This window comes from Asterias amurensis, chromosome 6 (genome assembly GCF_032118995.1).
Source record: "Asterias amurensis chromosome 6, ASM3211899v1".
Lineage (NCBI taxonomy): Eukaryota > Metazoa > Echinodermata > Asteroidea > Forcipulatida > Asteriidae > Asterias > Asterias amurensis.
In genome coordinates, this window is record NC_092653.1 from 11,142,863 (window position 1) to 11,159,132 (window position 16,270).

General features: G+C 39.3%; 1 protein-coding gene across 1 annotated transcript in view; it reads right to left on the minus strand.

Moving 5' to 3' along the window:
* LOC139938598 (synaptic vesicular amine transporter-like) overlaps positions 1 to 15,151 on the minus strand; it is a 28,221-nt gene extending 13,070 nt beyond the window's left edge. The window contains exons 1-6 of the mRNA XM_071934183.1: positions 15,028 to 15,151; positions 6,100 to 6,237; positions 4,552 to 4,780; positions 3,995 to 4,053; positions 2,625 to 2,708; positions 1,578 to 1,673 (exon numbers count right to left, since the gene is read on the minus strand). Coding sequence (XP_071790284.1) covers positions 1,578 to 1,673; positions 2,625 to 2,708; positions 3,995 to 4,053; positions 4,552 to 4,780; positions 6,100 to 6,205 — 574 coding nt within the window. The 5' untranslated portion in view covers positions 6,206 to 6,237; positions 15,028 to 15,151. The remainder of the gene's footprint in view (positions 1 to 1,577; positions 1,674 to 2,624; positions 2,709 to 3,994; positions 4,054 to 4,551; positions 4,781 to 6,099; positions 6,238 to 15,027) is intronic.
* Positions 15,152 to 16,270: the final 1,119 nt, after the last annotated feature.

The following is a 16,270-nucleotide window of genomic DNA, read 5'->3' on the forward strand; positions in this document are numbered from 1 at the left end:
TTGTATGATTAACGAATACCAGTTTGTTGTACTTTTATCCCACTCAAAAATCGGTACTCCAATTATTATTAGATTCAAGTTAAAAGCACTGGACACTGTTATTGGTAATCACTCAAAACGAATTAGCATTATACATAACGGAACATAGTACACGCGGAGCGATCAAAAAATAAACATTCACTACACTGTGTGTGCGACCGACGGGGAGAGCGCACGTGATGTATGTCATTTACGGGCCGTACCACTTTGACACGGGGGTGGAGGACAATAATCATAAGAATGGGCGTTGCGTATTACTGTGATACTCGAAGTTTCAAGCAGTCATTGTGGTTTAAGACAATAAAACGTGAGATAAAGCTTATATAATTAGCTATCAGATCCAACTTTTGCAATGACTGCATACTAAGTCAATGGCCATATGTTTACGTTACCGCGCGCTCGCACACACAACACGGAAAGGGTTATGCTCCAAAACTATCGGCAGCGTATGTTAACCAAGTTCAGCTTCAAGAGAAGCCGTTTGATCCAGGCAACTGCGCGGCGCAGTTCACGAGTTATGGAAAGTTATGTAAAATGACTCAACGAGTAGTGGCAATTTCGATAGTTTTTTCACTCCCCGCCATAGGCGCGAGAAAGAAAGTCGATTTGTTTAAATAAAAAGGGCAACAAGTTCCCTATTGTATAGAACTAAACAACGTACATGAATTTAAAAAGAGTAAGTTCCTCTTCAAAATACCGAGTGATCCATAAAATTCGCTTGTTGCATGCAATCTTGAGTTATTATGGATTTTGTAAAAAATTATGCATTTAAAAGTATATTTTGTGCGTATTTGGGGCCGGACATAAAACGCTCAATGCAAATGAACGCTATGTTCCGTTATGAAAGATTACTTGAGAAAGAGGCTATTTTTCACTCAAATAATAAAAGACTTCAGCTTAGCCTTTTATAATGCATATGAAAGCACACAAAGAATAGCAACACGGGTGTTTTTCTTCATTGTTCTCTTGCAAATCCATTGACCAAATTAGCTCACATTAGACAGGTTTGATATTTTATGCATATGTTGGGAAACACCAAATGAGAATACAGGGCCCAATTTCATGGCTCGGTTTACCGCCAAAATCTGCGCTTACGATCACGATTCCCCGCTTGCGCTAGCCTTGTAAGCGTAGAATGCCCATTAACGTGAAGTACGCACGCGCAGAAGCCAAAATATTCGCCGCTAACCCGTGAAATAATACGCTTGACGTAAGCACAGTATTCCCTGCTTCCGTAAGCGCTGATTATGTGCTTACGTTAAGCAGAGCCATGAAATTGGGCCCTGATCTTTGACAATGACCAAATGTCTTTAATAAACCGATGCATTAAGCTCCGCCCTATTGCGTATTGACCAATCACAACCCCGGGTTTGCGCAACCAAAAGTCCGACAAGATGGACAAAATCAAGTCCGACATGCGTGCGCGTATCTTGGCGCGCGCGGCACAGAGTTGTGCAGAGTGTGGCATTGGAGAGGCTATTGGTGTTCTTATTGATCGGTGTATTGGAATCGAAACAGTTGTAAATAAAGGTGTTTACGTATTGATCCAACAGCAAACCCGCAGACGACGAATCCCAGTACGAATCCTCGTTGTTTGTCGTCATCTCGGAAACGATACCCTATAACACCCAGACCTTCGAGTTGGGAATCGAGAAATGTAAAAAGAAAATTAAGGTTTGAAAATCCTTTGAAAATCAGTGTTCTCACTCACTGAAAGGTTTCCCCATGGACCAGAAATAAATACATATAAATAAATAATAATAATTATCATGATAAGCAGCTAGTTCGATGCATCTTATTTATAACAAAAAAAACTGATTTTAGCTTTTGGAAAAACGAATTTAGATTTGGGGGAAATTTGTGTTTAACAAAATATCGCATAAGAGCTAAAACAAACGAAAAACACCGACAAAATGTCTTGATTTGTGCAATTCATAATTTTAGATGTTAAACAATATTGTATCAGGGAGATTGGCTTTCGACAGCTTGGCATTTAAATCCCACTTATGGGAGTTCACCAAGTTCGGGAAGGGACACTATTGGTAAGCTACTCAAATAACTTGGTAACGAGCAATGAAGAGCTGTTGATAGTATAGCACATTGTGAGAAACGACCCCCTATGAAGTAACATAAATTTTGAGAAAGAGGTAGTTCTCACTCAAACAAAATACTTCACACCTTTGGGTCCTTATATTAGGCATCTTAAACTTGTGCAACAATTGTGTTTTTTCTTGCATTCTTGTTTTCTTGCAACTTGGATGACCAATTGCGTCAAAATATCCACAGATCTGTTAGTGCATGCCTTATATATAATATTGGGATACACCAAGTCTTTTGACGGGACCATGGGGTGACTTTCACAAAAAGATGAGGCTAGTCTTATTTCGAGTAGGGACGAGTTACTCGTCCTCACTTAGGACTAGCCCTTATAAACTTTTTGTAAAATCGACCCTTAAATGAAGATGTTCTTGTTTTAACAGCAACTTGTTTTCATAGTATAGAGCACGGATTGTATATCAGAAGATTTGTAAATTTATTTTGTACTTATTTTGCAGACAGGGGCGGAGAAAATGGTTATTTTTTACCTCCTACTTCATTCGATACAGCTGCGAATCCATGTGTTATACGACCCACTAGATATGCAGCGTAGGATGTGGAAAATGCATACACTGTCATAGAGAAAGTTTAAAATATTTTTTTATAACAAAATTCTTAATGCGCACATAATTTGTTATCCACCCCACCAAGTGATGCAAAGGCGCCTAACAAGGTATAAAACTAAAACAATATGAGAGTACATAAATAACAGAGAACGTTACAGGCAGTGTACACTATTGGTAATTGTCAAAGACTAGCCTTCACAGTTGGTGTATCCGTGTATCTCAACATTTTATGCATAAAATAACAAACCTGTGAAAATTTGAGCTCGATCGGTCATCGAACTTGCGAGATAACAATGAAAGAAAAAAACACCCTTGTCACACGAAGTTGTGTGCGTTTTAATGGATGGTTGGTTTCGAGACCTCAAGTTCTAAATCTGAGGTCTGGAAAATTACTTCTTTCTCGAAAACTATGGCACTTCAGAGGGAGCCGTTTCCCACAATGTTTTATACCATCGCCCTCTCCCCACTCGTCACCAAGAAAGGTTTTCTGCTAATAATTATTTTGAGTAATATTACCAATTGTGTCCACTGCCTTTAAACAACGTTAATTACAACATATTGTGAAACACACTCATATCAACTGAGGAACTCAAACATTAGCTATAGTGTAGGTTTTCATTTTTTTTTACACAAATTTTTATTTGGCTGACATTTTTGTTGGAATGAGCTTGGGAGTTCCATAACCTTTGGGTGCAGCAGCTGTAAAAGCTCTGGCATCCGAACGCCTCTTGGTTATTAATCGCTTTTGTTGAAATGTAGGAACGAAGACTTGTATATAAGAAATAGCTATTGGAATCGTTGGAACATCCAATTTATTGGTCACTAATTTCCTTTGTGATTTATCTGTAGAGTATGCATCGTTTTTCGTGCGTGACCTCTGTGTGAATATTAATTAGTCAAAAGGGCTTCTGGAATTCGGTCATTTTCAGCCTTTTCTGAAAAGTCTCAACCATAATAATGTACCAGTAAATTGAAACAAAGAGCATATACTGTTTAGTTATCCGGACGCGTAGCCGTTCAGGGCCCATCATAGAGTTGTTAAGCAGAACATACATTATACCGCTTGATGAATTTCTTTGCTAAGCAAAAATTGAGTGGGGCATCAGTCACAGCAGTGTAACTTAATGCAATTTTTTAGTGTAACCTGTTTCTGTTAAAGCATTATTTTTATGTGCTACGACTCGGTACGACACGGTTTCGACCCGGTAACGTTTTCATAATGCTACAGAAGGCACATTATTGAAGAGAGAAAAAAAACAGGTCGACCTGAGCCTTTTGTAATTTGCACTTACCCAAAGATGACGTAATCATTAGCAAACATCCAATCATCATCACTACGAAATAGCCCCACCTGAGGGAGAAAGAGAATTCATTCATTCAAAACATAATTTTAGTTCAACAATGCTCTTCATAAACTGAGCCACAATATTTAAAACCCTGTTTAGTTATAAGTTCTTATTATTATTAACTATACACGTCACTCTATGTAGTACATCACAATTCTAACCCCCAAAAAGGTCATAGGTGCAGCCACTGCAAGTTAGTGGTGGCAGACGTGCGCCTATTGACCCATTTCACCTGACGTCATCATCAGAAAAATCCTGAATGGCAATTTCACTGCGTTTTCATAACTCTATGCCGTGCGTTATGCAGTGAAGAGTGCATTTTAGGTGACGCGGCGTTAATACACGTAAACCTAACTGCCCACCAACATGGTGAGAGTGGCATCAGTCGCCGCGTGTGACGCGCGTGCAAGGGGTCAATAGCCTCAATTTGAGTAAGACTTATGACGTCATATGTATGAATATTAAGAGAGGCATAATAAATACAGAGCGATTTGAGAACTTACTTCCTGCAAAGGTAGCCCCCGAGTGGGGACAACGCCATTCGAACAACAAACTGTGACGCCAGTAGAAGACCTAAATTGGTGTTTACGGCTTTCTCGCACTCCGACAATTCGATAATGACTACTGTGTCGTGTGAATCCATCACGGATGTCAGGTTCCCGAAATCCTCAATCGTCTCGGTCGAGCTGTCTCTGTGACATTTCCCGAGTAGAACCACGGGTAGTAAAGGGACTACGGGACAAGGAAGTGTATTATACGGTGATTATTTAAAAGTGTTTTTTCTTTTTACAAAGTGTTTATGGACTCAAGTGTGTTTAAGGACTTTTTCACGCTGTCACCATCTTGCTAATGTTCCCTGATTCTTCCAATAACAGTAATGAATGATAACATTCATTGCGCATGGCACCAGACTACTATTTCGTCCAGCCTCAATTTGGTTACAATGAGTTGGAATGGAGTAAAATCAAGATGACCACGCCATGATAAAGGTCCATATAGTAATTATACTCAGTTTATTTTATTTTGAAGAATTAAACGAGGTACAAAATAACCAGAACAATATTGAGCAAAAGTCATTAAAGGATATACAAAGAGTCTTTTGGAAAACAACAACAACCCACCCCCATCCCCCTAATATATTTTGTGTGGTTTATAAAGTATTGTGTAGTGCTCTTTTAAAGGCAGTGGACACTATTGGTAATTACTCAAAATAATTATTAGCATAAAAACTTTCTTGGTGACGAGTAATGGGGAGAGGTTGATGGTATAAAACATTGTGAAAAACGGCTCCCTCTGAAGTGCCATAGTTTTCGAGAAAGAAATAATTTTCCACGAATTTGATTTCGAGACCTCAGATTTAGAACTTGAGGTCTCGAAATCAACCATCTAAACGCACACAACTTTGTGTGACAAGGGTTTTTTCTTCTTTCATTATTATCTCACTACTTTGATGACCGATTGAGCTCAAATTTTCACAGGTTAGTTATGTTATGCACATGTTGAGATACATCAACTGTGAAGTAGTCTTTGACAATTACCAATAGTGTCCACTGCCTTTAATATTGTGTGTAAACCGTGTTATTTTTTTTTATTTTTTTTTTATTGACGAATCAAGTTTCATGGTTTACGAACAATGGTGAAACAAGGCATTATGCGCTAAACAATACTGTTTGAAAAAGGGGCCTCGTAGGCCTTATTTATATCGCAAATACTCGGTATACGCGCGCGGATATAGACCGTTCTCCATCTTGGTCATGTACCTCGAATCGAATAGCAATAATGAATGATAATCATTATTTTGAAGAAAAGAAAAAAAAGGAACCAGACTATTTTGTTCTTCTAGCCTCGGTTTGGTAAAATTGATATCAATGGGGAAAATTCGAGATGGCTGCACCATGATAAAGGTCTATAGGCGTGGAATGAGGTGCATATTGGTCTAGCTAGCGATCAAGTTTGACCGCTAGTAGACATAGACCAGCCTGCACCTTATTCAACAGCTATAGTGCTTGCGCAGCCTGTATTTGCGCAAACGCTTATGAATCAAAGCTTACCAACGGCAGTCATAAGGCAGTTGTCAAAGACCATTGCAACCGTTACCACAGCAACGAGTAGCCATTTGGATTCTCGAAACTCTTGAATTGTCTTCCGACAACCCATAGTTGTCTTTGCTCTCGGCAAACGCCTTTAGCCTGAAGGAAAAAAAGGGACATTTTAATCAATGGTTAAATGCAGTTGACATTATTTGGTAAATGTCAAAGACTAGCCTTCTCAACATTATGCATTAAAAAATAAAACTGTGAAAATTTGAAAACTATGGCACTTCAGAGGGAGCCGTTTCTCACAATGTTGTATACTATCAACCTCTCCTCCCCATTACTCGTCACCAAGAAAGGTTTTATGGCAATAATTATTTTGAGTAATTACCAATAGTGTCCACTGCCTTTAAGAGGGTGGAGGTTGGTATTGTGTTTGAAAATGCCAATGGGGCTCTACGGCAGCTCAGGTCTATCCCCATACATCCTAAGGATACTTGTATATTGTTGAAATGATTTCTTTGCTTTTCTTAGATTGTTAAACTCCATAGGGTTGGTCGGTCCATAATGGTCCCGGAAGTTCAAATACACACGAGACTGTTTAGTCTATACACAGAAGGTACTCTCTTAATGTTAAAAGAGTGAAAACCACCCGTTTTGTCCGCCATACCACTCTTGCAAAGAGCCATAAAAAAATATGGCGGCCAACTCTTTTAAGAGTGAAACACGGGTACTTCCAACTCGATTTAGAGTGAAGTTCGTGCCAATTTCATCCAGAAAGAGTGATACAGATTGACTTTCACTCTCAAAAGAGCGAAAATGCCACCACTCGGACAAGAGAGTGAAATTTTTCACGCTTTTACATTAAAGGCAGTGGCATTATTGGTAAATGTCAAAGACTAGCTTTCACAGGGTGTATCTCAACATATGCATAAAATAACTAACCTGTGAAAATTTGAGCTCAATCGGTCATCGAAGTTGCAAGATAATAATGAAAGAAAAAACACCCTTGTCGCACAAAGTTGTGTGCGTTTAGATGGTTGATTTCGAGACCTCAAGTTCTAAATCCTGAGGTCTCGAAATCAAAGTCGTGGAAAATTACTTCTTTCTCGAAAACTATGGCACTTCAGAGGGAGCCGTTTCTCACAATGTTTTATACCATCAACCTCTCCCCATTACTCGTTACCAAGTGGTGTTTTATGCTAATAATTATTTTGAGTAATTACAGTCGTACAATAAAAGAAAACATAAACTAAATACCAATACACATGGTGGGGAGATGCATGGGCCCATAAAAAGCGGAGTACGTACCCCACTATGTAACGAAGAAAGCAATGTAAGCAATTATGTTATAGGTGGTTTAATCTTAAGAAAATGTTGCTGCAAAACAATTCAAAATTACAAGACGAACAACCACAAAACAGTTGGCGTAAAGCAATAAAGTGAGAGATGATTATAATTTAAATGAAACAGATAGGCTAAACAAAATACCTATCATCTACAATAGAACTTGATGGAAACATAACAACAAATGAGTTTGGTAAGCATAATACCAGAAAAACATGGGCCCACAATGCTGAAAAGGTCATGTCGAAATCTAAATTTAAGTGGTTAAGGCAGTGCAACTCCAATACATGCTGATGTTCTCACAGGAGCAAAACACGCGGTTCATGGTTTGTTGAAAGTTGTGGCGACAGCAACCTTTTATCATTTTGTTCATCATTAGCGCATCATGACAGTTTAATGTAATTTCAAGGGCTGGTGATTGCACTTTTGTTTCCATTGTGTACTGTGTGCTACCTTCCATATTCCGTAGCCGTGTCGCAATTACGTGAATTTAATTATGTGTAAAATAATAGGCCCATCAGTGTTGTTACTTGATATTGACGTAGGCCGACATCAAAAGACCAACCACGGCCCAATTTCGCGTCACGCCTACACACAGACTTCTGTGCTGTCGGCCCACGGAATTGCGCAGAATAGCTAGGCCTGGGCTCAGTTTCACAAAGGTCTACCTGGGCCCCACTTCATAAATCCTGTAAGCAATCTGCTTAGCATGAAATTTCTTTCTTGATAAAAAACCGGACTAGCAACCAAATTTCCACGTGATTTCCAGGATCAGCGAGCAACAGCTGAATAAAATGAGTAACAAGCAATGTGCAACAAATGGCAATATGGTTGGTAATCCTGTTTTTATCAAGGAAGCAATTTCTTGCTAAGCAAATGTTTGTGCTTACAGGCTTTATGAAATGATGCCCTGTAAGCATTTTGTTGTGCTTACTGTAGCAGAACACCGTATAAGCATGAACGTATTTGATTTCTTAAGTAAGCAGACAATATTTCTTGGCGCGCATGATGCACGTTCACCATGGATTTGCATTGTTAATATTACGTTGTTAATATTGCTCTGGAATTGCAAGGGTCGTGGGTTCGAATCCCACCCGAGTAAAATGCCTGTGATTTTTTTTCACAGGACTCGGGAAAGTACTGAGTATACAGTGCTACACACATCGGTGTATATGGGTAAAAACCAAAAATTAATGTTCTTTATCCCCGATGCAAATTTATCATCTATTAAATATTACGTCACTCTTTTGCTTATAATCGCGGGTTAGCAAGCATTTACCCTTGGTTACGGTAACCAGCTTTATGAAATAGAAATTCTGCTATAATGGACGCTCCGTATAGAGCACAAAACCAACTGATTACATTTATAAGATTACTGCATTGAGGGCCGAATAATGTCAGCGCATGTTCACCTTAGAGGAAGAAATACTATTGGCCGTTTAAACATGGTTACACCCTGTCAGCTCAACCTGTGGCTGATTTCGCTTTCGGGATCTGATCCTCCTTGGATGATTGTAGGAGGATCAAGTGGAAACCAAAGTTATACAGCGTGACCCGAAAAGCAAACAAGATTAGCATATGACAGCCCATCAGGCAATTTTGACATGTGAAAAACACCCGGCTTATAAAAAGCAAAGACCAACAAAAATGGAAGTACATTAACCCTCTTTATGGAAAAACAAGATTTGGAAGCATGTGCTGACATAGAACCACGGGGTGTTGCAGGCGTAATGAAATAGAAATTCTTTGCATGGTTAACTTCATTGATTATTTTTTTGATGGAATAATCCCAGAAATATAATTATCGTTCACTACAAATACCGTATAGGCATGTGATGATTCCCACGACTCTTGTGAGAATGGTCTGGTGTGGTTTAAAATAAACTAATCAGTGAGCATTTAATTTAAAACTGTATGCCCCCATCCCACCATGGTACAAATCCTATATTAAGGAATGTCGTGATCAAATCATCGTAAACGGTGGCCTGAAGCTCTTTATGATTACAAAGAATGTCCTATCATTATCAAACCTCAATTAAAATGTTAAATGGAGAGCTGTCGATGGAGTAAAACATTGTATTGTATGAATGCTGTATTTAAGACACTGGATACCTTTCGTAATATTGTCAAAGACCAGTTTTATCACTTGGTGTATTTCAACATATGGTGGCAACATATGGTGGCAAAATAACAATTGGTCGTCGAAGTTGCGGGAATAATGGGGTAAAAACACCCCTGTCAAACCGCCTTGAAAGGTCACCCAGCAATGGGATTCACACCGCGTTACTATGAGGGGATAAACCCCGTCAATTCTTGAAGAACAGGAGACCCATTTCCCTATTAAATACTACGTACAAACTGGCCTCTTCTTGTATAGCAGAGAGAATTAAAACATGTCTTCCATCTATTATACATGACCAACAAAAAGGCTTTTTGCAAGGTCGCCACATTCGTTTGCTTAACTACACAAACAACAACAACATTCGTGGTATGTTTCTTTTAGTTGATTTTGAGAAAGCCTTTGATTCGGTCTCCCATGACTTAATTCTTCAGATTCTTGAGCTAATTTGGGCCCCTCAATACAAAAGTGGTTTTAAGTGCTGTACCGGGCGGTGCAAAAGCCTCTGCATTGATAAATTGTTTCTTGTCAGAATCTTTTCGAATTGAGCGGGGTTGTCCGGTGTCGCATGTGATTATGTCCTCTATGCAATATTGTAACACCCTTACAAATATTCTGCCTTTTCATTGGTTTAGAGCGCGTCACATGACATGTCTTAGTTTTGCTTGACGACGGCCGTGTGACAGTGCATCGTTTGCCTTTTGATGGTCCGGCGGGCGACTATCACACGGCGTGCAGTACCCAGACGTCTTTTTACCCATCTCAGTTGTAAACCAGTTGCATACGAACGTTACGTGTACGAAGATGATAAATTTTACCGAGACGAAGTCGAGGTAAATTATCAAGAACCAGGCCTCGGCGGGTTTAAACCACTAGTTGAAAACCGATTCAACACACTGTGATTCCCATTCATAAATACCTTTTCGGTCAAAAACATCCACACTTTTTGGTCAAAAAGTAAAATATATGCAAAAATTTTAATTGTTCAATGATTTCATTCAACACAACACCCCTCCAGCTATGAAATGGTAAAGCCCTCCGCCGCCCTCGTGGTAAACAACTCCTTATAAGTTGGTGGGCAGTTAGGTTTATGTGTATTAACGCCGCGTCGCCTAAAATGGCCACTTCACTGCATAACGCACAGCATACTCTATGCATAGAGTTATATATGAAAACGCACAGTGAAATTGCCCACCAGTATGGCGCATTCAAGATTTTTCTGATAATGACGTCAGTTGAAATGGGTCAACAGACCTTTCGTTTGCAACGTCACAGCCCGAGTTTTTGCCAACCCAGATTGGAAAACTATGGAAAGCCACAAGTTAGTGCAAATCAAGAAAAGATCGTTGTTTTTGGTAGAAATGTACCAATTTGTTTAAAACAAAACAAGTTGTTAAGAGAGGTATTTTATCTAGTTGAAAGTTTGCAGAAAACGTTGAATTTTGTTTAAAATGTGTTTTTTACGATTTAGTGATTTACTAACATTCGGCCGACCATGCCAACCGAGGCGGATTGTTTATCAACAAAAGCAAGGTCTATAAGAACAGGTGCAAGCTCGCGTGTCACGCCCATGTTTCAACACTTTTTACTGGTCATAAACAAATGTTCATACACACCCACGTGACGCGCTCTCCACCAATAGGAACAGCGAAACTATCTGAGGTATTTATTAATAGTCTGTTGGGGTGTTATAAAACAAATATTGACTGCTTCGAGTGCTATGGTTAAAACTACGACTCCCTCAGTAATCCCCGGACCGTATTATTTTCCCTCGGCTGCGCCTCGGGAAAATACAACGCTCCGGGGATCACCTCGGGAGTCGTAGTTTTAACCATAGCACTCGAAGCAGTCAATATTTGTATACTATCCGGAGGACATTATTGCATATAAATGGCAAAATTATCTCCCGATGACGACATCATAAACGCAAATAAGTCGACAAACGTAGATAATTAGGTCAGGATGTCGACATCCTAAAAGTAGTATGCCGTCTTCCTGCGATAACTTATCACGGAATGTCTACATCCTAAAAGTAGGATGTCGTCTTGCTGTGATAATTTATCTCGGGATGACGACATCCTAAAAGTAGGATGTCGTCTTGTTGTCTTAACATATCTCGGGAAGTCGACATCCTAAAAGTGTAACCAATTAAGACTGTTTAGCTTTTAATCTTTGAAATTTTACATGTCAGGGAAGTAGATTGTGTTAACTCATAAAGATCTGTACAAATTTGGTTAACAAAGTGTTTAATTAACGAGTAGTTAACATTCAAAGTTGAAAGCTGGAATGTTCCATTCAACTCGGCTCCGCCTCGTTGAATAGAACATTCCATCTTTCAACTCATGAACATATTCGCACCATTGCACTCATAAACATTCATTATGTGTATAATATTTTATGGAGATTGCACTGTCTAATTCTTACCAACTTTTGATATGATGAAAGGGGGCACATCTCAAAACTTGACCAGCTTTTACTTTCATATCTCTTGGTTTTACTGGGAAATTATGACACAAAATGTTAACTTTCCCATAGGACCAGTGTAGTACAGTGCCTGCCAGAATACTAAAAAAATGCACAAGGTCACACTTATTGTAAACAAGGTGCACATGGTCTATTGGGGAGTCTATCACGTCAGTCTAGAGTCTAACTCTGATTGTATAAATAAATTCAGGCATCATCATCTTCAATGTCCAACAAGCAAACTTTGATTTTCCGATTTTTATTTCAAAGGGTAACAGAAATGGATGTTCGCAAACTGCTTCCAACAAAGACTACATGGTGTACGTGCAACATTATTGTTACCTGCCTCAAGCCTTGACCTCACTATATAGCTACGTTAAGAGACTTCTTAACGGATTTATTGGTAGAGTAGTTAAAACTAGAAACCCTTACATTCTGACTTTACTTTATCGCTCAATTAGCAGACCCTTTCTTGAATACGCAGCTCCAGTCTGGTGCCCTGTTCTTTCGACTCAGCAAAAAAACGCTAGAGAAGGTACAGAGGCGATTCACCCGTTTTTGTTTGGGTCTGCCGAGAAGGGTTTTAATTGATTCTGTAAATGAAATTGAATATCAACAGGGTTCATTTCCTTTCAATTACGTTTGTTATTAAATGTTTATGTAACAAATTTGACATTGACACGGACACTCTAATTCCCATTAATTGTAGACATATCGAATCTGTTAAATTTGTCCACCATCAGGCTCGTTCCAATGCTGCCCATAATTCTCTTTTTCACAGATTCCCTAGATTATGGGACGAACTACCGGCCTGCATTAAAGATACAATTATCCATAGTTTTTCCTCCTTCACAAATTCCCTCAGGAATCATTTATTAGTCCCTGGCGAGGAGGTCCCCTTGACCAAAACAGTTTAACTTTCTAGTTGCCTTGCTCATTCAAATACCTTGCTGCTGTTTTTTTTTTTTCTTCTCAAATTTACATTGCCTTCTGCATAATTAACTAGAATCTCTCTTTAACGATTTTGTATTTTAATGCCCATTAGTGCTTTTATAGTTTTAACTGCTTGTATAGTATTATATTTTGATACTGTATGCCATGTTTTAATAATGTCCATCTGTAATAACCCTTTATTGTCTCTTCTTAAATTGTGGCATCAGGAGATTAACTCGATAGTAATTTAGTTTACTTTTTTAAAATCCTTCAGGGGTGCTGCTTTTTTTGTTATTGTATTGTATGTTCATGTTTTTATTTTCTTACTGTTCTTATTGTCTGTGCTTGAACTTTTGCCTGTGAAATTAATAATTGAAAACGAAATGAATGAAATGGCTTCGGGCTTCAGGCCTGAAACTCTTTTTAGGCATCTGAAAGCACACGTTTTTCCTTTCAGCTTCGATTACCAATAATTGTGGGCGAAAATGTCCACAGATTTGTTATCAATTATGGACAAATTATGTTGGGATACACCAAGTAGAAAGAATACTGGTCTTTGGCAGTTACCAAGGGTGTCCAATAAGCTTTGTACAGTCGTGGAGGAAAAAATAGAAAAATCCATCTTCGTCAAGCTGGTGAGAGTCTCATCGTGTACTATTAGTTACCCGTGGCGTTTATACACCGGTATGTTTACATTAACCAATCCCCACAATTACTAAGTAAACTCTGGCATTACTAACTCGGCCAAATCGGGAGTAACAAAAATCAATGATAGACACTGGTTCCAATATGCGTTTAGCCACCTGTTTGTTCTTAGCTTTGCTAATAATTGAAAGAGAAAGTGTGAGCGAGAAAAGTAGCCTGAAGCTGATGCAGTTAAAGCTGTTGTGCAAATGTGTAGAGAGGATCAGATTGCTGCAAAGCGGAGGTGTTAACACGGGAGGGATGCGATTAGGGGTTGAGTGTAAAAAAAAAGGATTTGAAACAAAAATATATAGTTGGATGGATGTAAATGAATAGAAAGTTACAATTTATAAAATAATAGTGTACTGGTAATTTGCAGTGTATTTAAAGACACCGGACACTATTGGTAATTGTCAAAGACTAGTCTTCACAGTTGTCCCAACATATGCATAAAATAACAAACCTGTGAAAATTTAGCTCAATCGGTCGTCGAAGTTGCGAGATATTAATGGGGAAAAAACACCCTTGTCGCACCATGGTCACACGAAGATGTGTGCTTTCAGATGCGAATTATAAATCTGAGGTGTTGAAATCAAACTCGTGGAAAATTACTTCTTTCTCGAAAACTTTGCCAATTCAGAGGGAGCTGTTTCTCACAATGTTTTATACTATCAACCTCTCCCCATTACTCGTTGCCAAGTAAGGTTTTATGCTAATAAGTATGTTGATTAATTACCAATAGTGTCCACTGCCTTTAAAACCGTGTTTCTATTTACACACAGACTTGTCTATACCTACATGGCAGATTTACACCCGTAAAAGAGTATGCGACCACACAAGTTTGCTAAAATAATTTGCCAGAAGTCATCGTCTAGATAACAAGGTACCAAAAGTGTGACCCTTCGACGCTGGTGATAGTTGACAAACGACGGAACAGAACTAAAATATTAATGCTTTCCGTGAAACGAAGTGAAATTTAATTCACATTCCTTTCTGATCGCCAGTTGATGTTGAAGTTGAACAGTATTTGAGTGCTCTCTGGAAACCCCTATTGAGTGAATGCAAATGAGACCGTACTATACATAAATTCTACCAAAAAGACAGTAAACAATTTGCAAGGGCGGATCCAGGGAGGAAGCAATGGAACCCACGCCCGTAAAAACACAAACGAAAAAGTCTTCGCACTCGCGGGCACCATCTTGGACAGAATTATCGCCCCCCCCCCCCGCCCTTAAAATTTTAAGAATGGAACCGCCTCAATAACCACTTTAACAAAACGGTTTTAGTCTTAGTCAGTCGATTGAAGAAAAAACCGAGAGCTGGGCTGAAAGCTGAAACTGCAAAAAGAAACAAAGTTATGATATGTACAGAATAGGGCCGAAAGTTATGATGAGACTTACCTTGTCGGCCGAACGAACGAAAGACGACTTCTATTATTTTTGTATACAGATTTCCACAGAGCGATGTCACGGGTGCGATGCCACATCGCCAGCAAGAGTTAGACCACTACCTCCATGCTCTGATTAATCACCGCAGACAAATGCATGAAGGCATACAGAGTGCTTGCGCAGAGTGCTTGCACAGAGTGCTTGTTTGCTCAACAGCTAGCTCCTGCGCCTTCTATACTGTCAGTTTAACAATTCAGTGAGTTGGCTCGCGAATCTGCCCCAGCCATGAGATTGCAGCACTCCTCGAATCGGCATGAAATATCAATAATTATGCAAAGAAATGCTAACCTTGACATGTTTATTGGTTTCTCATTTTAAAGTTGTTGTTTGTCACACTGCTTTCATGAAGTATGGAAATTAACGTAGGCCCTAAGTTTGAATTTAATTGAATGGAATATGTTTTTATAAGGGAATAAAAGAGTAGTGACTTGGTCTTAAAGGTCCGTTTAAAACCGGTGTCGCATGCAATTATGTTCTCTATGCAATACTATCCAGAGGACATTATTGCGTATGCAATAATGTCCGCCGGACGGTTTTGCATATGCAATCGTGTCCGCCCGGACGCTGCTGCATAATGCAATTGTGTCCGCCCGGACATATTTGCATATGCAGTTGTGTCCGCCCCGTGCAAAACCGTTCTTGCAGTAAATTAAACGCCCTTTATGGGAGTCAAATTTTTGACTCCCATAAATGGCCGACCGTGTTAGTTCGCAAAGTAAAAGGAAAACCACGCTATTTCGAGGCAAATTTGTGTGGATCATTGTATTCTACTTTTAAAACATCTTTCAACCATGAGCATTTTATAACAAACGGATACAAATGCTTTTTATAGACCAACTCGTCCGATCCAAGGCAACGTGTTCCTTTAATATAACGCCGGTGTCAGATGCAATTGTGTCCGCCGTGCAATACTGTCCGCTCCGGACACGTTTGCATATGCAATCGTGTCCGGGGCTATGCAAAAACCGTCCGGTGGACATGTACATGTATGTGCACGCGTAAGGGAGCGTGCAAGCACCCACGTATATTCAGCATGAACATTCACGTATTTTATGATTGCAGCGAATAAATAACTGCCGAACCATAGCCAACGTGTTCCGTCGACGTGACCATACTGTACTATTAAGTTACAGACCTGAATGCTACAATCCACGGACGACGCGAATACAGACTGCGAAAACTTTTACTGTGCTGC